Genomic DNA, 20226 nt, shown 5'->3' on the forward strand with positions numbered 1-20226 from the left:
GGGTTAGAGCGGCGACTACGCTCGAGGCACCAACCGGCTGATGCCGAGGAACTCTCCGCACAACTATACGTGAGTGTTCACTACTGCAGGGTGCTGGCGGAGGCGTGGCACGAGACGGGGGAGCTGCGCGCGTGGCTGGCGCAGGAGGCGGCGTGGCTGGACGGGTTAGAGCGGCGACTACGCTCGAGGCACCAACCGGCTGATGCCGAGGAACTCTCCGCACAACTATACGTGAGTGTTCACTACTGCAGGGTGCTGGCGGAGGCGTGGCACGAGACGGGGGAGCTGCGCGCGTGGCTGGCGCAGGAGGCGGCGTGGCTGGACGGGTTAGAGCGGCGACTACGCTCGAGGCACCAACCGGCTGATGCCGAGGAACTCTCCGCACAACTATACGTGAGTGTTCACTACTGCAGGGTGCTGGCGGAGGCGTGGCACGAGACGGGGGAGCTGCGCGCGTGGCTGGCGCAGGAGGCGGCGTGGCTGGACGGGTTAGAGCGGCGACTACGCTCGAGGCACCAACCGGCTGATGCCGAGGAACTCTCCGCACAACTATACGTGAGTGTTCACTACTGCAGGGTGCTGGCGGAGGCGTGGCACGAGACGGGGGAGCTGCGCGCGTGGCTGGCGCAGGAGGCGGCGTGGCTGGACGGGTTAGAGCGGCGACTACGCTCGAGGCACCAACCGGCTGATGCCGAGGAACTCTCCGCACAACTATACGTGAGTGTTCACTACTGCAGGGTGCTGGCGGAGGCGTGGCACGAGACGGGGGAGCTGCGCGCGTGGCTGGCGCAGGAGGCGGCGTGGCTGGACGGGTTAGAGCGGCGACTACGCTCGAGGCACCAACCGGCTGATGCCGAGGAACTCTCCGCACAACTATACGTGAGTGTTCACTACTGCAGGGTGCTGGCGGAGGCGTGGCACGAGACGGGGGAGCTGCGCGCGTGGCTGGCGCAGGAGGCGGCGTGGCTGGACGGGTTAGAGCGGCGACTACGCTCGAGGCACCAACCGGCTGATGCCGAGGAACTCTCCGCACAACTATACGTGAGTGTTCACTACTGCAGGGTGCTGGCGGAGGCGTGGCACGAGACGGGGGAGCTGCGCGCGTGGCTGGCGCAGGAGGCGGCGTGGCTGGACGGGTTAGAGCGGCGACTACGCTCGAGGCACCAACCGGCTGATGCCGAGGAACTCTCCGCACAACTATACGTGAGTGTTCACTACTGCAGGGTGCTGGCGGAGGCGTGGCACGAGACGGGGGAGCTGCGCGCGTGGCTGGCGCAGGAGGCGGCGTGGCTGGACGGGTTAGAGCGGCGACTACGCTCGAGGCACCAACCGGCTGATGCCGAGGAACTCTCCGCACAACTATACGTGAGTGTTCACTACTGCAGGGTGCTGGCGGAGGCGTGGCACGAGACGGGGGAGCTGCGCGCGTGGCTGGCGCAGGAGGCGGCGTGGCTGGACGGGTTAGAGCGGCGACTACGCTCGAGGCACCAACCGGCTGATGCCGAGGAACTCTCCGCACAACTATACGTGAGTGTTCACTACTGCAGGGTGCTGGCGGAGGCGTGGCACGAGACGGGGGAGCTGCGCGCGTGGCTGGCGCAGGAGGCGGCGTGGCTGGACGGGTTAGAGCGGCGACTACGCTCGAGGCACCAACCGGCTGATGCCGAGGAACTCTCCGCACAACTATACGTGAGTGTTCACTACTGCAGGGTGCTGGCGGAGGCGTGGCACGAGACGGGGGAGCTGCGCGCGTGGCTGGCGCAGGAGGCGGCGTGGCTGGACGGGTTAGAGCGGCGACTACGCTCGAGGCACCAACCGGCTGATGCCGAGGAACTCTCCGCACAACTATACGTGAGTGTTCACTACTGCAGGGTGCTGGCGGAGGCGTGGCACGAGACGGGGGAGCTGCGCGCGTGGCTGGCGCAGGAGGCGGCGTGGCTGGACGGGTTAGAGCGGCGACTACGCTCGAGGCACCAACCGGCTGATGCCGAGGAACTCTCCGCACAACTATACGTGAGTGTTCACTACTGCAGGGTGCTGGCGGAGGCGTGGCACGAGACGGGGGAGCTGCGCGCGTGGCTGGCGCAGGAGGCGGCGTGGCTGGACGGGTTAGAGCGGCGACTACGCTCGAGGCACCAACCGGCTGATGCCGAGGAACTCTCCGCACAACTATACGTGAGTGTTCACTACTGCAGGGTGCTGGCGGAGGCGTGGCACGAGACGGGGGAGCTGCGCGCGTGGCTGGCGCAGGAGGCGGCGTGGCTGGACGGGTTAGAGCGGCGACTACGCTCGAGGCACCAACCGGCTGATGCCGAGGAACTCTCCGCACAACTATACGTGAGTGTTCACTACTGCAGGGTGCTGGCGGAGGCGTGGCACGAGACGGGGGAGCTGCGCGCGTGGCTGGCGCAGGAGGCGGCGTGGCTGGACGGGTTAGAGCGGCGACTACGCTCGAGGCACCAACCGGCTGATGCCGAGGAACTCTCCGCACAACTATACGTGAGTGTTCACTACTGCAGGGTGCTGGCGGAGGCGTGGCACGAGACGGGGGAGCTGCGCGCGTGGCTGGCGCAGGAGGCGGCGTGGCTGGACGGGTTAGAGCGGCGACTACGCTCGAGGCACCAACCGGCTGATGCCGAGGAACTCTCCGCACAACTATACGTGAGTGTTCACTACTGCAGGGTGCTGGCGGAGGCGTGGCACGAGACGGGGGAGCTGCGCGCGTGGCTGGCGCAGGAGGCGGCGTGGCTGGACGGGTTAGAGCGGCGACTACGCTCGAGGCACCAACCGGCTGATGCCGAGGAACTCTCCGCACAACTATACGTGAGTGTTCACTACTGCAGGGTGCTGGCGGAGGCGTGGCACGAGACGGGGGAGCTGCGCGCGTGGCTGGCGCAGGAGGCGGCGTGGCTGGACGGGTTAGAGCGGCGACTACGCTCGAGGCACCAACCGGCTGATGCCGAGGAACTCTCCGCACAACTATACGTGAGTGTTCACTACTGCAGGGTGCTGGCGGAGGCGTGGCACGAGACGGGGGAGCTGCGCGCGTGGCTGGCGCAGGAGGCGGCGTGGCTGGACGGGTTAGAGCGGCGACTACGCTCGAGGCACCAACCGGCTGATGCCGAGGAACTCTCCGCACAACTATACGTGAGTGTTCACTACTGCAGGGTGCTGGCGGAGGCGTGGCACGAGACGGGGGAGCTGCGCGCGTGGCTGGCGCAGGAGGCGGCGTGGCTGGACGGGTTAGAGCGGCGACTACGCTCGAGGCACCAACCGGCTGATGCCGAGGAACTCTCCGCACAACTATACGTGAGTGTTCACTACTGCAGGGTGCTGGCGGAGGCGTGGCACGAGACGGGGGAGCTGCGCGCGTGGCTGGCGCAGGAGGCGGCGTGGCTGGACGGGTTAGAGCGGCGACTACGCTCGAGGCACCAACCGGCTGATGCCGAGGAACTCTCCGCACAACTATACGTGAGTGTTCACTACTGCAGGGTGCTGGCGGAGGCGTGGCACGAGACGGGGGAGCTGCGCGCGTGGCTGGCGCAGGAGGCGGCGTGGCTGGACGGGTTAGAGCGGCGACTACGCTCGAGGCACCAACCGGCTGATGCCGAGGAACTCTCCGCACAACTATACGTGAGTGTTCACTACTGCAGGGTGCTGGCGGAGGCGTGGCACGAGACGGGGGAGCTGCGCGCGTGGCTGGCGCAGGAGGCGGCGTGGCTGGACGGGTTAGAGCGGCGACTACGCTCGAGGCACCAACCGGCTGATGCCGAGGAACTCTCCGCACAACTATACGTGAGTGTTCACTACTGCAGGGTGCTGGCGGAGGCGTGGCACGAGACGGGGGAGCTGCGCGCGTGGCTGGCGCAGGAGGCGGCGTGGCTGGACGGGTTAGAGCGGCGACTACGCTCGAGGCACCAACCGGCTGATGCCGAGGAACTCTCCGCACAACTATACGTGAGTGTTCACTACTGCAGGGTGCTGGCGGAGGCGTGGCACGAGACGGGGGAGCTGCGCGCGTGGCTGGCGCAGGAGGCGGCGTGGCTGGACGGGTTAGAGCGGCGACTACGCTCGAGGCACCAACCGGCTGATGCCGAGGAACTCTCCGCACAACTATACGTGAGTGTTCACTACTGCAGGGTGCTGGCGGAGGCGTGGCACGAGACGGGGGAGCTGCGCGCGTGGCTGGCGCAGGAGGCGGCGTGGCTGGACGGGTTAGAGCGGCGACTACGCTCGAGGCACCAACCGGCTGATGCCGAGGAACTCTCCGCACAACTATACGTGAGTGTTCACTACTGCAGGGTGCTGGCGGAGGCGTGGCACGAGACGGGGGAGCTGCGCGCGTGGCTGGCGCAGGAGGCGGCGTGGCTGGACGGGTTAGAGCGGCGACTACGCTCGAGGCACCAACCGGCTGATGCCGAGGAACTCTCCGCACAACTATACGTGAGTGTTCACTACTGCAGGGTGCTGGCGGAGGCGTGGCACGAGACGGGGGAGCTGCGCGCGTGGCTGGCGCAGGAGGCGGCGTGGCTGGACGGGTTAGAGCGGCGACTACGCTCGAGGCACCAACCGGCTGATGCCGAGGAACTCTCCGCACAACTATACGTGAGTGTTCACTACTGCAGGGTGCTGGCGGAGGCGTGGCACGAGACGGGGGAGCTGCGCGCGTGGCTGGCGCAGGAGGCGGCGTGGCTGGACGGGTTAGAGCGGCGACTACGCTCGAGGCACCAACCGGCTGATGCCGAGGAACTCTCCGCACAACTATACGTGAGTGTTCACTACTGCAGGGTGCTGGCGGAGGCGTGGCACGAGACGGGGGAGCTGCGCGCGTGGCTGGCGCAGGAGGCGGCGTGGCTGGACGGGTTAGAGCGGCGACTACGCTCGAGGCACCAACCGGCTGATGCCGAGGAACTCTCCGCACAACTATACGTGAGTGTTCACTACTGCAGGGTGCTGGCGGAGGCGTGGCACGAGACGGGGGAGCTGCGCGCGTGGCTGGCGCAGGAGGCGGCGTGGCTGGACGGGTTAGAGCGGCGACTACGCTCGAGGCACCAACCGGCTGATGCCGAGGAACTCTCCGCACAACTATACGTGAGTGTTCACTACTGCAGGGTGCTGGCGGAGGCGTGGCACGAGACGGGGGAGCTGCGCGCGTGGCTGGCGCAGGAGGCGGCGTGGCTGGACGGGTTAGAGCGGCGACTACGCTCGAGGCACCAACCGGCTGATGCCGAGGAACTCTCCGCACAACTATACGTGAGTGTTCACTACTGCAGGGTGCTGGCGGAGGCGTGGCACGAGACGGGGGAGCTGCGCGCGTGGCTGGCGCAGGAGGCGGCGTGGCTGGACGGGTTAGAGCGGCGACTACGCTCGAGGCACCAACCGGCTGATGCCGAGGAACTCTCCGCACAACTATACGTGAGTGTTCACTACTGCAGGGTGCTGGCGGAGGCGTGGCACGAGACGGGGGAGCTGCGCGCGTGGCTGGCGCAGGAGGCGGCGTGGCTGGACGGGTTAGAGCGGCGACTACGCTCGAGGCACCAACCGGCTGATGCCGAGGAACTCTCCGCACAACTATACGTGAGTGTTCACTACTGCAGGGTGCTGGCGGAGGCGTGGCACGAGACGGGGGAGCTGCGCGCGTGGCTGGCGCAGGAGGCGGCGTGGCTGGACGGGTTAGAGCGGCGACTACGCTCGAGGCACCAACCGGCTGATGCCGAGGAACTCTCCGCACAACTATACGTGAGTGTTCACTACTGCAGGGTGCTGGCGGAGGCGTGGCACGAGACGGGGGAGCTGCGCGCGTGGCTGGCGCAGGAGGCGGCGTGGCTGGACGGGTTAGAGCGGCGACTACGCTCGAGGCACCAACCGGCTGATGCCGAGGAACTCTCCGCACAACTATACGTGAGTGTTCACTACTGCAGGGTGCTGGCGGAGGCGTGGCACGAGACGGGGGAGCTGCGCGCGTGGCTGGCGCAGGAGGCGGCGTGGCTGGACGGGTTAGAGCGGCGACTACGCTCGAGGCACCAACCGGCTGATGCCGAGGAACTCTCCGCACAACTATACGTGAGTGTTCACTACTGCAGGGTGCTGGCGGAGGCGTGGCACGAGACGGGGGAGCTGCGCGCGTGGCTGGCGCAGGAGGCGGCGTGGCTGGACGGGTTAGAGCGGCGACTACGCTCGAGGCACCAACCGGCTGATGCCGAGGAACTCTCCGCACAACTATACGTGAGTGTCCATTACTTTATCTTCGATGCGTCATTTTAGGAATTGACCACGATTATTAGGTAAGTATCACAATCGATTGATAATTGAATTTAAATGAAAATTTATTTTTTGAGAACTACAAATGCTGGTCATGTGAATCAGTTTTCACCGCTCATACTGCTTGATAATGGAATCCTGAGCTCTCCGAAACGAAACGCGAGTTGACAAAAAACGCGTAAGGTAACCTTAAAATTAGCCTCATATTAATTGACATCTTGTGTTTCAGGATTTGGAGAGCTACATGCGCAACCACTCGTCGCTCCGCCTGTCGCGGATCCAGGACGTGGGCCGGCAGCTGGCCGACGCGCACATCATGGCCGGCTGGATCCGCGCCGAGATACATGCGCTGCAGGACCGCTGGAATACTCTGCAGGCCGAGGTAAATATTTATTTATTTTATTTTTTATTTAATTTATTTAGAAACAAACAGTCTCTTATATTAATAACTTGTTACAATATAGGGTAATAGACTTATAGACCTACAGTTTCCTAAAAAATAGTATGAAAACCATGTGACTTATATAAATACTAAATTAAACTAGAAATATAAATTCCAAGTTGTCAAAACAATGTTACAACAATACTCTTTCATTTTAACAAAAATAAAACAAGAATGGAAAAATAAAACAAAAATGGATAAAAAATGGATAAAACTAAAATGGATAAATTGTAAACAAAACAAAAGTGCAATTAAAGTTAATTTTCTAATTAAAGCCTGTTAAAGCCTATTAATACACTTAAATATCTACAAATGTTTTATGGTGGGCTAATTATTCATTTATTTTGTTGTATCTTTTACCGGTTAATAAAACCACTCGTACGGGGTGTCTAAAAAATAAGTGTATTCCCGTTGCCGGGGAAGTTTTGGGACTATACTGAGCAACTTTTACTATAGGACATACCCAAAATTTTTGACTGTTTCACACATTTTGCCTGCTCCATTGTCTATGGGAGGGTTAATTTTTTTTTCGCGATTTCATGGTTGGTCCCATAGTAAAAGTTGCTCAGTATAATCCCAAAACCTCCCTGGCAGCGGGAATGCACTTATTTTTCAGCCACCCTGTATAGTACACATATTAGTACAGTTTCTTATGAGCTTAAATAATGTTTTTATAAATTGTAATATCGACATATTTAGTGATAGCATATCAATAATAAAAAATAAATTAATTAGATACTTCACGGGTGACAATGATTCGGGCGCAGGTCAGGGCTAATATGTACTAAGATATTTTACCTTTTTTTACTTATTTTTTGAAATAATCGATCATATTCATATCGATCCTCTGTTCTTGCGCTGTTAGAACTTGTACATGTGTAATTAAATTGTGCAATAACCTTGTTATATTTTATTATGTTTCTATAAGTGAAAACCCATAATTGGCTTTCTAACTCTATTATAGTTTTTGGATATGTATAGCGCTGTTGGTTTTCCATGTACCAAAAAAAAAAAATTAGAAATTTGAGTAATATCATAGAGTAACTTATACTAGAGCGGTACTGTCATAGTAAATTTTGTAACCCCAGTGAATTCACTGCCATCTGTCGACACACTTTAAAACTAAAAATGAAGATTTATAAAAATACGATAGAATGTATTTAAATATAGATAATTTTTTTTTTTTATTTGCATTAATTATTTTTATGATTTTGACCCACGTTCTTTCACTGATATGCGTTAAAATTGTTAAATAACAAACGAAACCGTCAACGCCATCTGTACGACTGTGGGCCAAAGCTAGTAGCGCCCTCTGAACGAGAATCAAATTTTGTTGATTTTCGAGGCACGTTTTTTCCTTAGACTGTATCCATCTATTACGCAGTTATATCTATGTTTGGTAATATATAAATGTGTGTTTAGGCTATGTCCCGCACGGCGACGCTGGAACGCGCGGCGCGCGAGGCGGCGCAGTGCGAGGTGGCCGCGGAGCGCCTGCAGCAGTGGCTGCGGCGCGCGCAGGCCCGGCTGCGGGATGCCGACGACGGAGATCACCAGGTCAAATGAGGGCTATCGTTTTTTTTGCTCACCAGTTGGCGCCTCTGTTGATGGTGGTCCAAAAGACTAAAGAACAGCTGTCAGTCTTTGAAGTGACAAGTGACATTTGTCATTTCGAACTATGGAAAAGACCACCATCTACACTAGCGCCCCTAGCGGCGAATTCATACGCGTTAGCCCTCATTAGCAGGCGCCTGTTTTTGATAAACACTTCAATAACTCTACTTAAAAAGCCTATAAATATGGTCCTGGGTTCGAATCCCGGTAAGGGCATTTATTTGTTTGATGAGCACAGATATTTGTTCCTGAATCATGTGTTTAAGTATTTATATATTATATATATCGTTGTCTGAGTACCCATAACATAAGCGTCCTTGGGCTTACCGTGGGACTTAGTCAATCTGTGTAAGAATGTCCTATAAAATTTATTTATTTAAATAAATAAATAAATAAGTGGCAAATTATTCACTTTGAATTCACTGAATATTATACAGTGTGGAAAAAATTAATGAGCCCTGGAGGGAAAGTACCTTAAAACTTTAGCTCATTTTACTTAAAGGAAACATTGTTTTTTTGTTAAGAAACAATACTGTAGTCAAAATTTCTTTTTAAATTCGCTTCCCTCGTCCGGGAATCGGACCGACAAAAAATTCCAAAAATACTAAATATTCGATGTTATGGATATTTTCCACGACAGACGAATGTAAGAACTAATGTTTCTTAGAGAAATTTTTAATATTAACACTAACTGTATCGACTAGTGGAATAAAATAGCGTTTATTTAAATCTGTGAATGCAGATTTGTTTCTTTTTAAAAACAACAGAATTTTTTTTAAATAAAATGAACTAATTTAAGGCACTTTCCCTCTAGGGCCCATTAATTTTTTCCAACCTGTATAGATCGAAAAAGGTTCGATTGGTGAGTTAACAATTCAAAAATCAACATCCCTATATTTCTATCTATCTACTAAGTAATTCCCAACAAGATTTCACCTTCAATAGTATAAAATTAGAATGTGTTGATACCGCTCCTCTTCTAGGGTTCGAAATTGACTGCAATGTTAATTGGAAGGCGCATGTAGCAAAACTAAAAACGAAATTGTCCCAGTTCACGTATCGTGGACATGGAGAGGCGTGGTGGTGGCCTATAGCGGTGGCGGTAGTGGGCGCAGTACATCGATGTATGCCTACACAGCTAAATAGTATACTACCACTGCTACCAGTGTATGAAATAATACTACGGACTCATCAACCTAGTGCCTACTACACTTTCGTACTCAATAATAAAAATAACTAGTCACGCTTGCAATGAAAGACAATTTAATTTGAAATAACAAAGTCACTTGTAACGTTCAAATCTTTATTCAAGTAGGTAGGCATATTACAATGCGATTATGAACGCCAAACAAAGCTATTCCGGTTCCAACCGTACACCTCTTGACCCGAGAAGATTTAACCCTATATGGGACCGGCAACAAACTCGGCGGGACATATCTTTTCAAAACAACACTTATTTTCTAATTTTTACAATAGTAAACCTCTAATGACATTAGAAATCAAATTAACACTTGGAATAAAACACTTAGCTAAATGATTAAATAATGTTGGAATCTATAAGCTTTCACAATAATCCTTCAGGTATAAGCCTTCAGGAACGCAGTGAGTTTAGGCACGAGGTTGGTTAACGTCCGATATCTAGCACGGTCCGATCGAGAACCTTGGAATGCGAATAAAAAAAGCATGCGACCTCAACACCGCCTTAACTGCTTACTATTCCTACGCCCATGCTTGGCTTACCTATGGTGTTATTTTATGGGGGAATAGCACAGATGTAGAAAGCCTATTCATATTACAAAAAAATGTGTTCGAATCTTGGCTAACATACATATACCGGAAAGTAGTAAGCCCCACTTCATCGATCTAAAAATACTTACCTTAACATCAATATACATTTTGGAAACATGTAAGTTTGTAAAAAAATACCCTCAATTTTATACCAAACATTCAGACATACCCCGACGCTACGCCAGCAGGTTTGAAAATAAGTTGGTGCAGGTTATCCCCTCGAAACTAAAACTACATTCAAAAAGTCCTAACTCGATGGCAATAAAAATATTCAATAAAATTAGTAACGAAATAAAAAACACCAAGTCCGACAATGAATTCTTTAAAAAATTAGCAGAACACCTGATTAAAAAAGCCTATTATACATTAAATGAATTTTTTCACAACCAATAATTATAATTAATAAAGTACCCATTATATATAACCTTGTACAAAAACCTCGTTCTCCTCTTGAATAAACTGTTTGCTGTGCCCTACAGGGTGTCATGTTGTACACGATTCTATGTTAAGTATAGGTTAAGATACAATGTGATATGCAATAAAGATTATGAGTATGAGTATGAGTATGAGATTAGATCTCAAAGTAATATCTAATTGCGTGTTGATTGTTCGTAGGAGCTCGTGGAGCAAGTAGAAACACAGCGCGAGTCCCTCAAGGAGATCGAGACTCAAGTGGAGGCCTACCGCGCCGCCGCGAGGCCGGAGGCCGCCGAGCGGCTGCAGCACCAACTCGACTTACTGCGTGTAACTATACCACCACGAGACTCATATTATAGCTACGGCACAGAATAACTAATAGTATTATCATACAGAACGGCCACGCACCGCCCCGCTCCGACTCGAGTTACCTCGCCCCGCGACAGCAGATTGACGGCCGTTTGCCGGCCGCTCAGTACTATTTTTAAGCAACTTACACTATGATGCGTGACGCGTGTACAGACGTGCCGTTCACACATAGAAACGCAAGTGATTTTTGATGTATAGCGTGTCCGCCCTGTAGCTATGGAGCGTCACGGTTTATGGTCTTTTTTGTCTGTAAACGGTCTGGTCTTTGACTCTTAAGGGGCCCACTGACTATCAGTCCGCCGGACGATATCGGCCTGTCAGTTGTTCGGAACTGTCAAACTTGTCAAACTGACAGGCCGATATCGTCCGACGGACTGATAGTGGGCCCCTTTAGCGTGCACTTTTTGAATTTTCTATCAGCATATTTGTTTTTCTCCCAGCTTTGTTTTTTAGCTTGGCTTCTTGTTTTAAGTTCAACGACTTAACTTAATTTAATTTCCACAGCATCAGCTCGAAGAGTGCGTCGAACGCCTGTCCACCCTGGGCACTCCAGAAGCCAGTGAAGAGGACGACAGTCTCGAAGGCAGGCTGTCCCGCGCCATGCGCACACTCAGAGCCGTCCAGACCGGCGCAGACCGGGAGTTGGCGCTCAGCTCGGCGCAGCCCGACGCCGTCCGCGCCGTGCTGCGGCGCTGTCTGGTGAGTCATGTGTGTGGTTACTGTAGACAACAGCTAGAAGGAAGGCTGTCCCGCGCCATGCGCACACTCAGAGCCGTCCAGACCGGCGCAGACCGGGAGTTGGCGCTCAGCTCGGCGCAGCCCGACGCCGTCCGCGCCGTGCTGCGGCGCTGTCTGGTGAGTCATGTGTGTGGTTACTGTAGACAACAGCTAGAAGGAAGGCTGTCCCGCGCCATGCGCACACTCAGAGCCGTCCAGACCGGCGCAGACCGGGAGTTGGCGCTCAGCTCGGCGCAGCCCGACGCCGTCCGCGCCGTGCTGCGGCGCTGTCTGGTGAGTCATGTGTGTGGTTACTGTAGACAACAGCTAGAAGGAAGGCTGTCCCGCGCCATGCGCACACTCAGAGCCGTCCAGACCGGCGCAGACCGGGACTTGGCGCTCAGCTCGGCGCAGCCCGACGCCGTCCGCGCCGTGCTGCGGCGCTGTCTGGTGAGTCATGTGTGTGGTTACTGTAGACAACAGCTAGAAGGAAGGCTGTCCCGCGCCATGCGCACACTCAGAGCCGTCCAGACCGGCGCAGACCGGGACTTGGCGCTCAGCTCGGCGCAGCCCGACGCCGTCCGCGCCGTGCTGCGGCGCTGTCTGGTGAGTCATGTGTGTGGTTACTGTAGACAACAGCTAGAAGGAAGGCTGTCCCGCGCCATGCGCACACTCAGAGCCGTCCAGACCGGCGCAGACCGGGAGTTGGCGCTCAGCTCGGCGCAGCCCGACGCCGTCCGCGCCGTGCTGCGGCGCTGTCTGGTGAGTCATGTGTGTGGTTACTGTAGACAACAGCTAGAAGGAAGGCTGTCCCGCGCCATGCGCACACTCAGAGCCGTCCAGACCGGCGCAGACCGGGACTTGGCGCTCAGCTCGGCGCAGCCCGACGCCGTCCGCGCCGTGCTGCGGCGCTGTCTGGTGAGTCATGTGTGTGGTTACTGTAGACAACAGCTAGAAGGAAGGCTGTCCCGCGCCATGCGCACACTCAGAGCCGTCCAGACCGGCGCAGACCGGGAGTTGGCGCTCAGCTCGGCGCAGCCCGACGCCGTCCGCGCCGTGCTGCGGCGCTGTCTGGTGAGTCATGTGTGTGGTTACTGTAGACAACAGCTAGAAGGAAGGCTGTCCCGCGCCATGCGCACACTCAGAGCCGTCCAGACCGGCGCAGACCGGGACTTGGCGCTCAGCTCGGCGCAGCCCGACGCCGTCCGCGCCGTGCTGCGGCGCTGTCTGGTGAGTCATGTGTGTGGTTACTGTAGACAACAGCTAGAAGGAAGGCTGTCCCGCGCCATGCGCACACTCAGAGCCGTCCAGACCGGCGCAGACCGGGAGTTGGCGCTCAGCTCGGCGCAGCCCGACGCCGTCCGCGCCGTGCTGCGGCGCTGTCTGGTGAGTCATGTGTGTGGTTACTGTAGACAACAGCTAGAAGGAAGGCTGTCCCGCGCCATGCGCACACTCAGAGCCGTCCAGACCGGCGCAGACCGGGACTTGGCGCTCAGCTCGGCGCAGCCCGACGCCGTCCGCGCCGTGCTGCGGCGCTGTCTGGTGAGTCATGTGTGTGGTTACTGTAGACAACAGCTAGAAGGAAGGCTGTCCCGCGCCATGCGCACACTCAGAGCCGTCCAGACCGGCGCAGACCGGGAGTTGGCGCTCAGCTCGGCGCAGCCCGACGCCGTCCGCGCCGTGCTGCGGCGCTGTCTGGTGAGTCATGTGTGTGGTTACTGTAGACAACAGCTAGAAGGAAGGCTGTCCCGCGCCATGCGCACACTCAGAGCCGTCCAGACCGGCGCAGACCGGGACTTGGCGCTCAGCTCGGCGCAGCCCGACGCCGTCCGCGCCGTGCTGCGGCGCTGTCTGGTGAGTCATGTGTGTGGTTACTGTAGACAACAGCTAGAAGGAAGGCTGTCCCGCGCCATGCGCACACTCAGAGCCGTCCAGACCGGCGCAGACCGGGAGTTGGCGCTCAGCTCGGCGCAGCCCGACGCCGTCCGCGCCGTGCTGCGGCGCTGTCTGGTGAGTCATGTGTGTGGTTACTGTAGACAACAGCTAGAAGGAAGGCTGTCCCGCGCCATGCGCACACTCAGAGCCGTCCAGACCGGCGCAGACCGGGACTTGGCGCTCAGCTCGGCGCAGCCCGACGCCGTCCGCGCCGTGCTGCGGCGCTGTCTGGTGAGTCATGTGTGTGGTTACTGTAGACAACAGCTAGAAGGAAGGCTGTCCCGCGCCATGCGCACACTCAGAGCCGTCCAGACCGGCGCAGACCGGGACTTGGCGCTCAGCTCGGCGCAGCCCGACGCCGTCCGCGCCGTGCTGCGGCGCTGTCTGGTGAGTCATGTGTGTGGTTACTGTAGACAACAGCTAGAAGGAAGGCTGTCCCGCGCCATGCGCACACTCAGAGCCGTCCAGACCGGCGCAGACCGGGACTTGGCGCTCAGCTCGGCGCAGCCCGACGCCGTCCGCGCCGTGCTGCGGCGCTGTCTGGTGAGTCATGTGTGTGGTTACTGTAGACAACAGCTAGAAGGAAGGCTGTCCCGCGCCATGCGCACACTCAGAGCCGTCCAGACCGGCGCAGACCGGGAGTTGGCGCTCAGCTCGGCGCAGCCCGACGCCGTCCGCGCCGTGCTGCGGCGCTGTCTGGTGAGTCATGTGTGTGGTTACTGTAGACAACAGCTAGAAGGAAGGCTGTCCCGCGCCATGCGCACACTCAGAGCCGTCCAGACCGGCGCAGACCGGGACTTGGCGCTCAGCTCGGCGCAGCCCGACGCCGTCCGCGCCGTGCTGCGGCGCTGTCTGGTGAGTCATGTGTGTGGTTACTGTAGACAACAGCTAGAAGGAAGGCTGTCCCGCGCCATGCGCACACTCAGAGCCGTCCAGACCGGCGCAGACCGGGAGTTGGCGCTCAGCTCGGCGCAGCCCGACGCCGTCCGCGCCGTGCTGCGGCGCTGTCTGGTGAGTCATGTGTGTGGTTACTGTAGACAACAGCTAGAAGGAAGGCTGTCCCGCGCCATGCGCACACTCAGAGCCGTCCAGACCGGCGCAGACCGGGACTTGGCGCTCAGCTCGGCGCAGCCCGACGCCGTCCGCGCCGTGCTGCGGCGCTGTCTGGTGAGTCATGTGTGTGGTTACTGTAGACAACAGCTAGAAGGAAGGCTGTCCCGCGCCATGCGCACACTCAGAGCCGTCCAGACCGGCGCAGACCGGGAGTTGGCGCTCAGCTCGGCGCAGCCCGACGCCGTCCGCGCCGTGCTGCGGCGCTGTCTGGTGAGTCATGTGTGTGGTTACTGTAGACAACAGCTAGAAGGAAGGCTGTCCCGCGCCATGCGCACACTCAGAGCCGTCCAGACCGGCGCAGACCGGGACTTGGCGCTCAGCTCGGCGCAGCCCGACGCCGTCCGCGCCGTGCTGCGGCGCTGTCTGGTGAGTCATGTGTGTGGTTACTGTAGACAACAGCTAGAAGGAAGGCTGTCCCGCGCCATGCGCACACTCAGAGCCGTCCAGACCGGCGCAGACCGGGACTTGGCGCTCAGCTCGGCGCAGCCCGACGCCGTCCGCGCCGTGCTGCGGCGCTGTCTGGTGAGTCATGTGTGTGGTTACTGTAGACAACAGCTAGAAGGAAGGCTGTCCCGCGCCATGCGCACACTCAGAGCCGTCCAGACCGGCGCAGACCGGGACTTGGCGCTCAGCTCGGCGCAGCCCGACGCCGTCCGCGCCGTGCTGCGGCGCTGTCTGGTGAGTCATGTGTGTGGTTACTGTAGACAACAGCTAGAAGGAAGGCTGTCCCGCGCCATGCGCACACTCAGAGCCGTCCAGACCGGCGCAGACCGGGAGTTGGCGCTCAGCTCGGCGCAGCCCGACGCCGTCCGCGCCGTGCTGCGGCGCTGTCTGGTGAGTCATGTGTGTGGTTACTGTAGACAACAGCTAGAAGGAAGGCTGTCCCGCGCCATGCGCACACTCAGAGCCGTCCAGACCGGCGCAGACCGGGACTTGGCGCTCAGCTCGGCGCAGCCCGACGCCGTCCGCGCCGTGCTGCGGCGCTGTCTGGTGAGTCATGTGTGTGGTTACTGTAGACAACAGCTAGAAGGAAGGCTGTCCCGCGCCATGCGCACACTCAGAGCCGTCCAGACCGGCGCAGACCGGGAGTTGGCGCTCAGCTCGGCGCAGCCCGACGCCGTCCGCGCCGTGCTGCGGCGCTGTCTGGTGAGTCATGTGTGTGGTTACTGTAGACAACAGCTAGAAGGAAGGCTGTCCCGCGCCATGCGCACACTCAGAGCCGTCCAGACCGGCGCAGACCGGGACTTGGCGCTCAGCTCGGCGCAGCCCGACGCCGTCCGCGCCGTGCTGCGGCGCTGTCTGGTGAGTCATGTGTGTGGTTACTGTAGACAACAGCTAGAAGGAAGGCTGTCCCGCGCCATGCGCACACTCAGAGCCGTCCAGACCGGCGCAGACCGGGAGTTGGCGCTCAGCTCGGCGCAGCCCGACGCCGTCCGCGCCGTGCTGCGGCGCTGTCTGGTGAGTCATGTGTGTGGTTACTGTAGACAACAGCTAGAAGGAAGGCTGTCCCGCGCCATGCGCACACTCAGAGCCGTCCAGACCGGCGCAGACCGGGACTTGGCGCTCAGCTCGGCGCAGCCCGACGCCGTCCGCGCCGTGCTGCGGCGCTGTCTGGTGAGTCATGTGTGTGGTTACTGTAGACAACAGCTAGAAGGAAGGCTTAATATCTAGTATATTTCGGGGATCTCGCAATCGTTAGAGCCGTTAACGATTTCGATGAAATTTGCTATATGGGGGTTTTCGGGGGCGAAAAATCGATCTAGTTTACTTAGATCATTTAAATAAATCCTGTCCCAATTGATTAATGAATAAATAATTAACCCTTAATACAACTAAACGCAGTCGTATGGAAATAGTGGCACATGAAAACCATTCACCCGCGAAGTATGTGTAACGCTTGAATGTATCTATCGTCCTTGTGACTTTCACCTCCGAGATATTTCTTGTATCTTGTTAATAGACAAACACAGAAGGGAGCCTTGGAAAAGCCTTTCCGTTTCGATATACTCGTGTTTGATATTAAAACCGAGTTGTAAAACAAAACAAATCTAAGTATCCAAATTCGACTTTTCAAGAATCTCTTAAATCATTCAGTATTTTTTAAATCGCTGTAGTTTAAAAATAAAAATATTAAGTTTGTAAAAAGGCCGAACTGACCAAAGCGCATGCGATACCTCAGAGGCCTTACCGCGAAAAATGAAAATCGAAATTACTTTACCTTCTTCTCGCTCGAATATGTAGATAACGAAATTCAGATTTTTTATTTCTCGCGGCGCTCTGGTTTCAAGCGTTCATAGGCTAACGTTGGCTTATCATAGCGCGGGCTATAAACTTTTTTGCTGTCATTGTTAAAGAAAAAAGTGTTGACATGGAATAACTCAAATGATTGTGTTAAATATTTTTCACCTCAGCAGCTCGAACAAGCCTACTTTCGTCACTCCCTGGAGTGACGAAAGTGCGATTTTCCTCACTCCAGGGAGTGAAACAATGTAGCTTTTTAATTTAGTGAAGGCCATGAACTTCATACTACGGTACGGTACGGTACGGTACGGTTTGGTACGGTACGGTACGGTACGGTACGGTACGGTCCGGTCCGGTACAATACGGTCCGGTCCGGTCCGATCCGGTCCGGGGTCTCGTATCGTATCGTATCGTATCGTACATATTATAATACTTTTTTTTCTGTTTATTCTGTGTAATTCGAAATACATTATAACCTTTAATATGTTCCCACTACTGAGGTGAAAAATTATGTGTGCATCACGAGAGCAAAGCTATTTTACATCTCGTGTTTTTGAGTCCCTCGCTACGCTCAAGATTCTAACTTAGAATCACTCGCTTCGCTCGTTATTCAATTATAGAATCTTTCGCTTTCTCGGGACTCAAAATAAACACTCGCAAGAAAAACCAACTTTCCTCTCTTGTTGCACAAATAACTATTGGTTTGTGATATATTTACTCGTAAGTAGTTGGTTGACATGTTGTGGCGCGCCCGCTTCCTCTCGACCTATTTATTCTCGCCGCTGGAACACAATGCACAAAACATAAAACCGATGCGGCCACGGTCAAAGTCGTGTCATGTCCGTTGCTATGCCATTCATATGTAAAGTAGGTCCACGTTTCAAGTGCAACAGCTGATAAAATTTTATACGGCTTTTCAGTGATTTTGTTTTCCCTTTGTAATGAGGGCTAACGCGTATGAATTCGCCGCTAGGGGCGCTAGTGTAGATGGTGGTCTTTTCCATAGTTCGAAATGTCAAATGTCACTTGTCACTTCAATGACTGACAGCTGTTCTTTAGTCTTTTGGACCACCATCAACAGAGGCGATATCGATAGCTTATTATACAGTAAACTAATGTGGTAGTGTGCAGTGAATGGAGAATTAATTTTGAAGCGCGTTTAACCACCATTTTGGAGTCAACGGCCGGTAGTCCACGTGCTTCTTGTAAAGTCTAGCTATCGATTTACAAGAGCTAACAAATCACCGTACACTGTCTTGTACAACCGTACAATTTTTATCGTTTTTAAACCTCTTAATACCTTGATACTGGCGAAATAGTCCCACTGGGCTGAAGCCATAATTTTAAAAGAAGAACAGAGGCGCCAACTGGTGAGCAAAAAAACGATAGCCCTCATTCGAGTTAAACTGCCTTTGAAATATATTAATCACATTTAAAATTGGGTCTATCGCGAATTTATTTTGTTACCTTTATTTACCGACGTTTCGACACAGGTCTCACTGGTCGTGATCGCGGCTAACTGACGTCCTAGCAAAATGTCAAAACAGAGATTTGTGTGACTACCCCATGAAAAGTGTATTTAAGGTTTGTGGTAGACATCACATTATCAAACCACCTACTACGCATAAATGTTAATTATTGTCAATACTCCGACACGCAACACTCACAACATCCGCGCACAAATCCGAAGATAGATCCCTTTTGGCTTTAACTTCTGGATCACTGGTCCCCAAGTTGCCGATAAGTTAAAACCATCTTCCCTATTAAAATTTCTGGGGTGCTTCTTGATTTCAATCGCTTCTCGCACAACTCCCGATTTTAAATGTGATTAATATGTGTTCAAAACGCGAAAGTTTTAAGTGCCTTTGTTTTAAATGCTCACCGCACCCTCAGTGTTTAAAATCTCACAACTAAACGTCTATATTTAAATTCAGCTTACCCTTTGAAATCCGGATCCGGATTGAAAATTCATGCCATTTGACAATGGTTTTGCAAAACGTAATTATATGTAATGTACGGTTTGTTTACGTCGGTGTAATGTTGTGGTCGTTTGCGTGCGGCGCGGAGTCATCGCGCCGTTGAAAGGATTCTGCGACCGACGCATGAAGCCGTTTGGAGAAGGCTCCTGTGACGTGCACTTAGATTTTAAATATTTTATACTTATAAATATAGTGGAGACAAGCTAAAGTTATTAATTAAAATTAGCAAACTTTATTAAATTGTGTCCTTTTCTAACAAATACCAAATGTGACAAACGGTTATAAATAACCCCAAGTGCTAGCAGCTAAGAGTAAAAAAAAAAAAATTGCGAGTCGGACTCGCGCACCGAGGGTTCCGTACTTTTTAATATTTGTTGTTATATCGGCAACAGAAATATATCATCTGTGAAAATTTCAACTGTCTAGCTATCACGGTTCATGAGATACAGTCTGGTGACAGACAGACGGACGGACAGCGGAGTCTTAGTAATAGGGTCCCGTTTTTACCCTTTGGGTAAAACCCTACAACCATATGTAATATGTATAATAGATTATAAAGAATACTGTAATATTGAATTGTTTAATTAAAAAAATAATTTATTAGTGATATAAATGAAAAATAGGTGATGTGTAGAAATAAGTTAAAAAATTGTGACCTGTAATATCTTATTACCAATAAATTATGTCCATAAAAAATACCTGTTTATTGATGTTTCAAGCAGGTCGGATTTGCATTTAAAGTTTATTTTATTTTATTTATTTTGATAAGCTTTTAACAAAATATTTACTAAGCGTTTCGTGTATCACATTCAATATTAATTGAATAAAAAAAGCCCTATCCTCAGTTCATGATTGAATGTAGCGTCAGTCCGCTAATCTCAGCTAAGCCGGCACGCGAGCGCAGCCTCCGCGGACATTGCCGGGCCCCGCCCTCACACGCTGCTTTATACTGCATAGTAGATGGATCCTCGACCTCATACGGTCGTGATAGTTCTGTCATAGGTCATAGAACTCGTAGTTCAGAATCAGAATCAAAACTAGTTCGGTCCTCAAATACTGTTGTAGTAATTTGTCCTCACACTCTGTTGTAGTTTTTGTTTTGTCCTAACACGCGGTCGCCAATAGTTATGGACTGGGACATGATTTACTTGAGTTTGGTGTTCGCGCTGACCATGTTTAAATGGCTCGTAAGTTTTTTTTTTTTTTATGAAATAGGAGGCAAACGAGCAGACGGATCACCTGATGGTAAGCGATTACCACCGCCCATGGACACCCGCAACACCAGAGGGGTTGTAAGTGCGTTGCCGGCCTTTAAGATGGGAATACGCTCTTTTCTTGAAAGTTTGAAGG

General features: G+C 54.0%; 1 protein-coding gene across 1 annotated transcript in view; it reads left to right on the forward strand.

Moving 5' to 3' along the window:
• LOC134748000 (uncharacterized) overlaps positions 1-20226 on the forward strand; it is a 448054-nt gene that overhangs the window by 62677 nt on the left and 365151 nt on the right. The window contains exons 20-23 of the mRNA XM_063682700.1: positions 6491-6643; positions 8126-8260; positions 10721-10849; positions 11396-11590. Coding sequence (XP_063538770.1) covers positions 6491-6643; positions 8126-8260; positions 10721-10849; positions 11396-11590 — 612 coding nt within the window. The remainder of the gene's footprint in view (positions 1-6490; positions 6644-8125; positions 8261-10720; positions 10850-11395; positions 11591-20226) is intronic.

The sequence above is a fragment of the Cydia strobilella genome, chromosome 1 (assembly GCF_947568885.1).
Source record: "Cydia strobilella chromosome 1, ilCydStro3.1, whole genome shotgun sequence".
NCBI classification, from domain to species: domain Eukaryota; kingdom Metazoa; phylum Arthropoda; class Insecta; order Lepidoptera; family Tortricidae; genus Cydia; species Cydia strobilella.